The sequence below is a fragment of the Dermatophagoides pteronyssinus genome, unplaced genomic scaffold, assembly GCF_027571235.1.
Source record: "Dermatophagoides pteronyssinus isolate colony J.1.1.1.1 unplaced genomic scaffold, Derpt_VIB-CSIC_2022.12 sq0001, whole genome shotgun sequence".
NCBI lineage: Eukaryota > Metazoa > Arthropoda > Arachnida > Sarcoptiformes > Pyroglyphidae > Dermatophagoides > Dermatophagoides pteronyssinus.
The window spans coordinates 3,379,349-3,388,795 of record NW_027461525.1 but is presented as its reverse complement, the minus strand read 5'-3'; the positions used below and the strand labels follow the sequence as shown (position 1 = coordinate 3,388,795).

Genomic DNA, 9,447 nt, shown 5'->3' with positions numbered 1-9,447 from the left:
TTAATTTTAAATATGGTCTGATATGAGAAGCAAGATCAACCAAATGATACCACATGTGTTTGATTAGATGCACCATAATCCAACATTTGGAATATAAAAATTTATTGGGTAAAAATCTCATGAACACAACTTATCCATGGCAATGTATAGATTCACGATTTTGACGGTTAGTGATCGGTGTAGCCGAAATGAAAGTGTCGACACTAGTGGGCCATTGTTGCAGCAATTGATTAAAGATTATGATGATCGATTCTATGTGCTCGATTATCAAATTGTTTCAGATGATAAAAATGTCTTGAAAGAATTCCTCATACGATGGTCGAATCGTTCAGATGTTGATTGCATATTGACAACCGGTGGAACTGGGTTAACATCACGTGACATTACTCCGGAAACTACTGCTGAAATAATCGAAAAAGAAGTACCTGGAATTAGTTTAGCATTAATTTCATCATCGCTTTCGATTACTCCCATGGCCATGCTGTCAAGGTTATTTTGGACTATCTGTTTTTCAAAAGTTTTAATGTAAATTTTTTAGAATGAAATGTGGAATTCTTAACCAAACTTTAATAATCAATTTACCTGGAAGCTATAAAGCTTGCAAAGAATGCTTCGATGTTATCAAACCAGTTTTAAAACATGCAATCGATCAGTTAAAAGATTCAAACGAAGTTGACATGTTACATCGAACAATGCACAATAATTTAAAAAGTTGTATTATTCATTTTATTAATTTATAACTCTAATTTAATAATCTGTTAAAGGTAAGGTGAATAAAGAGCCAGTTGCTGATCGTGAAAGACATTCACCATTTGAAATGATATCGATCAAAGAAGCTCAGCTAAGAATTTTTACCGAAATCGGACCGTATTTTCAAAGCGATCGTAATGAGATGGTTATACCAGCGAAAATTTTGCACAAAGCTTTCAATCTAGTTTTGGCTCATGATGTCTTTGCATCCGTTCCATTGCCACCGTTTGATGCTTCTACCAAAGATGGATATGCCGTAATTGCCGAAGATGGAAAAGGTAACCGTAATGTTCTTTCTAAAGCATCAATTGCTGGGTTAAATGAAGTTACAAGAATCGATCGAGGATTCTGTGCTCGAATCAGTACTGGTGCTGCTGTACCAGCCGGTGCCAACGCTGTTGTACAAGTTGAAGATACTGAGCTCATAATGAAGACTCAGGTAATTCTTGTTCATTAATTATTACCAAGTACCACTCACCTTTGATGATAATAGGATGACGAGGAAAAAGTTATCAATATCAAAACCATTCCTGCTGTAGGTCAAGACATACGTTTAATCGGCTCAGATATTCCAGTGGATAATCTGAATCCATTGATAACAAAATACAGACGTTTATCATCAATCGATTTAGGTCTGATTGCAGCAACCGGAGCTAAAGAAATAAAGGTATTTCGACGTCCCAAAATAGCTGTACTTTCTACTGGCGATGAAATTGTTTCGGCCGGTCAACATAGATCATGGAATTGTGTTTGGGACTCGAATCGAACAGTTTTAATGTCCTTGTTATTACAATTTGAAGTTTTCGATCTTGGAATAACACCAGATTCTGCAGATGGTATATTGAACTGTCTAAATGAAGCAATGCAAAATGCTGATGTCATCATCACTACTGGTGGTGTATCAATGGGAGAACGTGATTTACTCAAAAAAGTCTTAAGGGAAGATTTTAACGCCGATATTCATTTCGGTCGAATAAATTTGAAACCAGGAAAACCAACGACATTTTCGACCACGACGTATAATGGCAAGAAAAAATACATATTCTCATTGCCAGGTAATCCAGTGAGTGCATTTGTGACTTTCAAAATATTTGTCGAGCCATTTCTTCAGCTCCTTTCGGGAAAATATTTTGATTTTAAAAAACAAAAAGAAGCCAATCCAATGGAAAAGTTACTCAAATGGATCAAATGCAAAGTCGTTCTCGATAAGCCGTACCAAATTGATACAAGACCGGAATTTGTTCGAGCTGTCATTACTTTCTCCTCATTATCGTTTCCCGAGGCCAAATTAACCGAATCAAATCAAACAAGTAGTAGATTGTTGAATGTGATGAATTCAAATGGATTATTGTTCATTCCAAGTAATCTAGATGGTCAAAAATTTTTAGAAAATGGCGATTTTGTTGATGCAATTTTATTTTGATAACTGATTTTCATTTATATACAGAAAATATTCATGAATGAATAGAAATTTAAAATTGAGAATAAAAAAAATCAAGCGATTGAATTTATCCAAGAAAAAACGTTGTCAAGATTTTTCTGCTCTTTCACACAGCTACAATCAGCGAAATCAATTGAATTTCGTAGATCACTGAATTTAAATAGACTTTCCGGGTCACCCAATATTTGAATACTGCTTTCATCACCGGATGTAGTGCCCAAAGCTCCAATACGAGTTTCTCTTATGATATTGCTGTAAAAATTAGAAAGAAACATGATAGTTATAATAATTCATTATTAGGATAAGAACCATACAATTCTTTTTCCAACATAGATGAAATAACTTTAGCAGATTTTGCACGAGTTTCATCTTGTTTTGTACAGGCAATTAATACCGGTATCCGATTGGAAACGACAAAACTATCACAAAGATATTGGTACAATAAATCGGCGACATTATGAACATTGGACATAAAGTTCAAACTATCAATAACAAAAATAATTCCTTTGGCACGAAATTTAAATTTTTCCCAATATTGACTTCGCAAACGATCGAATCCTGGAAGATCGAACAAGACTAATGTTTTATTGTTTTTTAATGTAATGGGTGCTTCGTTCTCTTTTATCGATGTTACTGTTGAAACAAAAGAATTGTATGCAAGTTGTGTGAACAATGTTGTTTTGCCAGATTCGGAAAGACCAATCAGCAATATCGATTGTCGAGAATTTTTTCGGCGAAATAGAAATATTACTGAAATAGGATTCGATTATTATTAATATTACATGATAATAGATGTTTTAATTACTTGAAGAGATTAAGACAATTAATACGGCAATAGAGATAGAAAAAATAAAATAATTTCCTTCCATGATGATTATATTATGGATCGTGACGTGGTGAAATAAAAAACTCAATTGATATCATGCGTTTATATAAAACATTAGAATGTAGCGACATCTTATCAACGTGCTTGAAACTAAAAAAAGAATGTTCAACCGTATTGTGCATATAATTTTTAAATAGTGATAGCTTTCATTTTAATCATTTATTGGGAATTCAAATATACATCATCAAAGAAACAATTACCGATCATTCAAAAAATTGAACGATCGACACCACCAATATAGCTTATCGAAACCATTGATTAATGATGATCATCAAAATAATGGCAACCATTGAAATATTTTCCAATCGAATAGTTTGGGATGCACTAGAAAGATCTGCACCAATCTTAATTCTATCAATATACATTTGACACATGTTCCATACTCTTAGGTGCATTTGACTGGAATAAACAAGATTATAATCTAGAATGACTGGAATATGTTGTGAATGTATCCGAGCTGTTTCAAATGTCTCCTGACGAATTTCATCCAATCTTTGATTAATAAGTTTAGAATGTTGCAATGCCTTTTGAAAAGATTCGATTAATTGTGGTCTTTTAGTTTGGTTATTGAAAAAATTTTTAATTTCTTGATCAAGAAAATCGATTTCTTTTTTGATCGTTGTCATATCCCCGTACGATGGATATTCCTTCCTGAACTCGAACAATTTTTTGTTCAATAATTTTGAATCAAATCGACTTGAAGGAAGAGCTAAATTCTGTATTTGATATGGCATTAGCTGATCAATTACCATCGTAATAGTTTCATTCAATGCAATAATTTCATTTTCATATTCTAGACAATTAAATTTTCGAATAATTGATTTTAGCATCATTTTTTCATTCAGCCAATGAAATCGTTTGAAAAAATCTTCCAATTTTGGTTGAATCTCGCGAAGTTCTTTTAGAAAAGAATCAACGATTGGCTTCAAATCTGGTTCGGGTCTACCAAGTAAATCCATATCATTTGTTTCAACAATATCATAATAGGTTTTATTCATTTCTTTTAATTTGTCTTGAATGTTCAATGATTGGTTGAATGATTGAATCAATTTCGAAAGCTGTTCGTGTTCTTCTCTATCATTCCAGCATTTTATAACTGTGATTTTAAATTGAATGAATGGAATTTCATATGAAAATATTGTTTTTTTTTACCTGAAAATGTACAGAGAATCGTAAGGAATAGAATTATTCTTTCGAAAAAAGATGACATTTTGCTTGTTTCAAAATTTCTGTCAATACACTAATTTAATGAACAAAATCGAAAAATTAAGTTGAAGACTTATGAGAAAAGAATTTTTTTTTTTGAAATTTATATATCTATTTCATCAAAAAAAGTGTGGGATTACACGCTGGGTGTTATGTTTACTGGTTACTATGATAATCAAAATAATTTAATGATAAATAAGACTCTTGAATGGTTTGTGTGAAATATCATGTTACCTGGGAAATCAAAATCTTATCATCGATACATTTGATAAAAACACAATAAAAATTTTAATAAATAGGTTATAATTTGAGTATCAAATAAAAAAGAATTTTGTCATCCTATCATCATCAAATCGATATCGATTTTAGATTGAATATGATTGCATTTTAAGATGTGATCGTTGTTGTGGGTGTGGTTTCGCTGACGCTAGACTGATCGGTGATAGGTCTTTGTATTGGTTGAGGATTGTAATGGCCAAGTTTCCACAATCGTATAATAGAAAAACCAATAAAGCAAGCATAAGTGAACATATTGACAAAAAATGAATGATGGCCAATTAATAATTGATATAAGCCATGTCTCAATGAAACAAATTTGAGGAACCATTGATTTATCGAAGCAATAGTAACACAAACAATAAGTGTTTTGATTGAATCCTGAAATGCTAAAATCATTAGAAAAATATTTATCAGAAAGAAAGATATAAAAACGGCCATTACAAGATGATTTTCGCGATCATATTCATTTGATAGCTTGAATTCGTAATTTGACCAATAAATAGCATGAAAAGCCAGATTAATGAGAACAATAATCAACAGAATCAAACGAAGAATGCCCAAAAAGAATTCATCCCAATCGATTACTGATCGTTTTGCTTTAGTCGACAATTTTGAAGGCATTTTTTTAAATTTTATGGTTATTTTGTCCATTGATTCAGATAAATTTTTATTCATTTTTAAATTCTATCGTTCCTTTACTCATATGTTTGGAATGATTTAAATACAAATTTTGAATAATCATATTAACAATAATCGTATTTAATCTATTAATCGAACATTTTAATGAACAGATTTTTGTTTAAAGAAAATTTAGAACTTTAAAATGCCTTTATATGTCATTCTCGCTAAAACAAAACAATTGTTTTTTTTCACATAGTTTCATTATCTATGTCGTCAATGGTCATCTAAGGCCAATCTAAAGATGAAATGACTTCATGATAATAATTATAAAATAAAAATGTCACTTAAAGTAGACCATCCAAAATGAAAAAAACCATTTCGTAATAATAATGAAGATTGAGATGAAAATGAAGACAATGATTTTTTTTACAAAAAAAAAGTTAATGTGAAGATTTCAATGTTAAATATCAATTCATAATAAAAAACACAACTGGCATTGATCTTGTTCATCGTTTCCGCCTGAAAAGTCATATTGTATGTGTAATTATCATTATTATCATTATTCCATTATAAATGCATCTAACAGTTTTTTTATATTTATAATATATTTCTGCTTATATGTACGGACTTGTATGATCTGTTCGTGATTGTTTAAAAAAGTAATCAATATAAGAAAAAACAGCATATTCATGGCATAGGGAATCATAATTCACTTCCGTATCATTAAAATATAATATACGAATTGGCAAAAAAAAACTTGAACTTCAAGATTTTGCCATCCAATCGATGAGGATGATTATTTTTTTAACCATGATCATTCGAATAAAAACAATGGGCCATAATAGACAAATACAAATAGATGAAATAACAAATAAAAAAAATCTATACAAATATTAGCCATTCATGATTCAATCAGTTAACTTTACTGAAACTCTACGTTTTTTTTGAGTTGCTAATAGAATGTTAATTATTATTCAAATAAGAAAAAAATATCTAGAAAATGGAAATAAAAATAACTAGACGAATAAGTTGAAAAAAAGAGAAATCATTGAAAAAAGGATGGTCTTGAATCTGAAAATGAACACAATAAATTTTTCACCTTGGACAAAAAAATCTTAATGAAATAATTGCCTCGTATAAGATATGAAGTATACACATGATCACTCATCGTTCCAGCATCGTATCATTATCATCATCATCAACGTGATTCAGATTTATGATAAACAATAAAATATGAACAAAAAAAATTGAAAATGCAATGCTCATCTCAAAAAAATGTCGCAATATTTAATTAGCTACAAATTTGTGGAATGCTATTTCGAAAAAAATATGTTAAGAGAACATCATACTCAACAATCCTATTAATGTCGTTGTTCTCATTTGTAATGATTTTGACATTTGATCATTTCTGTATACAGAAGAAAGAGCAATGCTGAATGAATAAATGTATGATATATTCGAATTCAAGAAAAAGATTTCGAATAATGAAACGAGACAGAAATTTAGCATCATCGACCATCAAATAACTCTCACACATTTAACTATTTCTCTTTTTTTCTCTTGTGATTAAAACTTGTCTCTTGCTTAGATCGAGTTTATTTTTACCATCCGTGGTCACATATACAAATTATTAATGGCAAAATCATTTCGTAAGTCTCATCATTGATTATCATCAAAGATCATCGTTGTTTTTAAAAACTTTTTCAATGTAAGTGTTAATGACAATGATATCAATTGAATTATTTGATTGAATCAATGATAATGAACATAAAAAATATACCTTCTTTGTAATATAACAATGACGATTTGGCAATTATTGTCGAATACCAGCTAGTCAAAATTGTTATTGTTTATTATTACTGTTTCGGTATCTTGTGTGTGTGGTTTTCTGCAGTTTAATAAAATTGTGAAAAAATGCCTTCAAAAAATAATCAAAAGAAAATTTCATCGGAATTGACTTTCAATCAGAACGCGAATGACAAATTAACTACAACCGGCGTGGAACAATATTTCGATGATAAATTTATTGATCAAGTTCGCCAGTCATTGCTAACCAACGATGTAAGTCAATTTGATAAAATTGATGTTGAACGATTAAAATCAAATGATGATTGGTTCATACGGCGATTTCTGGCATGGCGACCCACGACCATCGATGAGGCGATCAAAACAATGATTCAGGCATTGTTATGGAGAAAAGAGATCAACATCAATGAATGGTAAGCGATAATATCCGTGTTCGTATTAAAAAATCGAATACCCGGTATGCATGTTCATATAACTGATTAATGATGATGCAATCTAATTTTCGAGGATCGAAAATAAGTGACCTGATTTTTTCTCTATTTTTAAAAACTTATTTTTAAATTTTAACTTTTGGATCATCATGATGAACAACATTGAAACTATAGTTATAAGGTCCAGTGTTGAATCGAAAGAAATAATAAAAATGACCGCACCATTGACATTGACATAGACATTGATGTTGAGAAAAGCATGCAACAGTCAAGTAAAAAAACTTTTATGTTGATGATGTCCCTATTAGTGAAATTATATAACAAACATGGTCATTTGCTATTGCTGTTGTTGTTCTGTGTATTCGATTCAATCATCAAATTTCGAAATAATTCATTTTGCATGCCAAATAGTGTTGCGCAACAATTATTAAATTTGGAGAAGAAAAATTGTTAACAGATTTTTTTTACAAGGAATATTTGAAAATTTCGATCTCATTTGTACAACAAAAAATAAATAAATAATCTTTTAAGAAAGGATTATTATTATTGTTGTTATTATGATGGTTTCTATCAACAGAAAAAATTGTCAATATTAAAAATAATCGAATCCAATTTTTATATAAATAATTTCTCTATCTCTTATGAATGATGGCCAACAAAAAAAGATGATTTTTGTAAAAAAATCACTTGGGTGTGTGTTCGTAGGTCAAGGTGAAAATTTTCAATATTGATGATGATGATGATGATTGGTTTGTATTTGAAATATATGTTCTGATTGAAATTTATTTTTTCTATTTTTTAAATCAATACTTAAATAGGAAAGATACAGATTTTCCCAGCGAATTTTTTCAAATTGCCGCATGTTTTCATTATCTACCTGATCGTGAGAATAAAAATATTCTTATATTACGTATGCGTTTTAATCGAAAAGAACCATTAGGTGTAGCTTCGATTGAAACAATGGTTCGAAATTTTTTTATCTATATTGTTGAAAAAATTGTCAGCCAACATCCAAATCAAGGATTTGCATTAATATTTGATTGTTGGAAAGCATCATTATCGAATGTTGATATTGATATGGCTCGTTTCATAATAAATACATTATCCAATTATTATTCCGGTATGTTTAATTTATAATTAAAATCTATTCAAATTAAATAACGTTTGTTTTTTTTACTTAGGTGCCATATCATATGTTTATATCTACGAACTTCCATGGATATTGAATCAAATATGGCGAATAGTACGATCATGGCTTGATGAAGAGGCGAAAAGTATCGTAAAATTTGTAACGATAAATAATATATTTCAATATATAGAAGCATCAAATCTACCCGATTATATGGGTGGCTGTTGTCGTAAAGATTATCGTTTTGTACCAAAAGGTGTACCAACATTGGAAGAAATGTTAACCAATAATGGTGATACAAAAAAATTGGGCATAAAAAGTGATAAGGATTTAAAGAAATTGACTGAACATTTTCAAAAATTGATTAAATTGCAATAGAATTAAACAATTTCAAAAAATCATCATTCAAGTTGATTCATATAATTGGACTCTCTGGCAGATAAAATGGCACAATAGAACAATACAATAAATTGATCATCTTAGATTGTATTGTATTCAGTACATTCCATTTAATTGCAATTATATAATATTTTTTTTTCATTCTCTCTTCGTTTGTCTATTATCTCTGCAATAAACTGATTTATGATTGATTATATTTTTCTAATTTTATTCTATATAAATTTTAAAAAATAAACAAATTGCTGATTCATCATCATCATTCTCATATAAGTTACAAATGACAAAAATGCAATTATACGATGATAAAATGATGTGATCAACAAACAGAAACCACCTGTTAATCGAATCGTAAAGAAAATTTGATTTTTTCCTTTATAAATAGGAAAAAAATTGCAGATAACAAAAGTTTTTCCTCTATGCCTAACATGGTCATTCTATTTGATTCATATTCGATTGGATTGAAACAAACAAATGACCATTAAGTTTACCTATTTTTTAG

At 29.7% G+C, this 9,447-nt stretch overlaps 4 protein-coding genes across 4 annotated transcripts; 2 read left to right on the top strand and 2 right to left on the bottom strand.

Annotated features, from left to right (window-relative positions):
* The first annotated feature begins 40 nt into the window (after window positions 1-40).
* Window positions 41-2,173, top strand: cin (Molybdenum cofactor synthesis protein cinnamon). Its single transcript, XM_027343465.2, has 4 exons — window positions 41-489; window positions 539-711; window positions 765-1,189; window positions 1,244-2,173. The coding sequence occupies exons 1-4, from the start codon at window positions 137-139 to the stop codon at window positions 2,171-2,173; spliced, it is 1,881 nt and encodes a 626-aa protein (XP_027199266.2). The 5' UTR covers window positions 41-136.
* Window positions 2,149-3,149, bottom strand: SrpRbeta (signal recognition particle receptor beta). Its single transcript, XM_027343467.2, has 3 exons — window positions 2,997-3,149; window positions 2,506-2,941; window positions 2,149-2,443 (listed from the first exon to the last, which is right to left on the bottom strand). Exons 1-3 carry the CDS (start codon window positions 3,058-3,060, stop codon window positions 2,245-2,247), a joined length of 699 nt encoding a protein of 232 aa, XP_027199268.2. The 5' UTR covers window positions 3,061-3,149; the 3' UTR covers window positions 2,149-2,244.
* Window positions 3,150-3,200: 51 nt separating this feature from the next.
* On the bottom strand, window positions 3,201-4,440 carry LOC113793431 (uncharacterized). The gene is made up of 2 exons (XM_027343466.2): window positions 4,230-4,440; window positions 3,201-4,173 (listed from the first exon to the last, which is right to left on the bottom strand). The coding sequence occupies exons 1-2, from the start codon at window positions 4,285-4,287 to the stop codon at window positions 3,320-3,322; spliced, it is 912 nt and encodes a 303-aa protein (XP_027199267.2). The 5' UTR covers window positions 4,288-4,440; the 3' UTR covers window positions 3,201-3,319.
* Window positions 4,441-6,143: 1,703 nt separating this feature from the next.
* On the top strand, window positions 6,144-9,195 carry LOC113793117 (motile sperm domain-containing protein 2-like). Its single transcript, XM_027343088.2, has 3 exons — window positions 6,144-7,402; window positions 8,239-8,540; window positions 8,602-9,195. The coding sequence occupies exons 1-3, from the start codon at window positions 7,098-7,100 to the stop codon at window positions 8,925-8,927; spliced, it is 933 nt and encodes a 310-aa protein (XP_027198889.2). The 5' UTR covers window positions 6,144-7,097; the 3' UTR covers window positions 8,928-9,195.
* The last annotated feature ends 252 nt before the right edge of the window (window positions 9,196-9,447 follow it).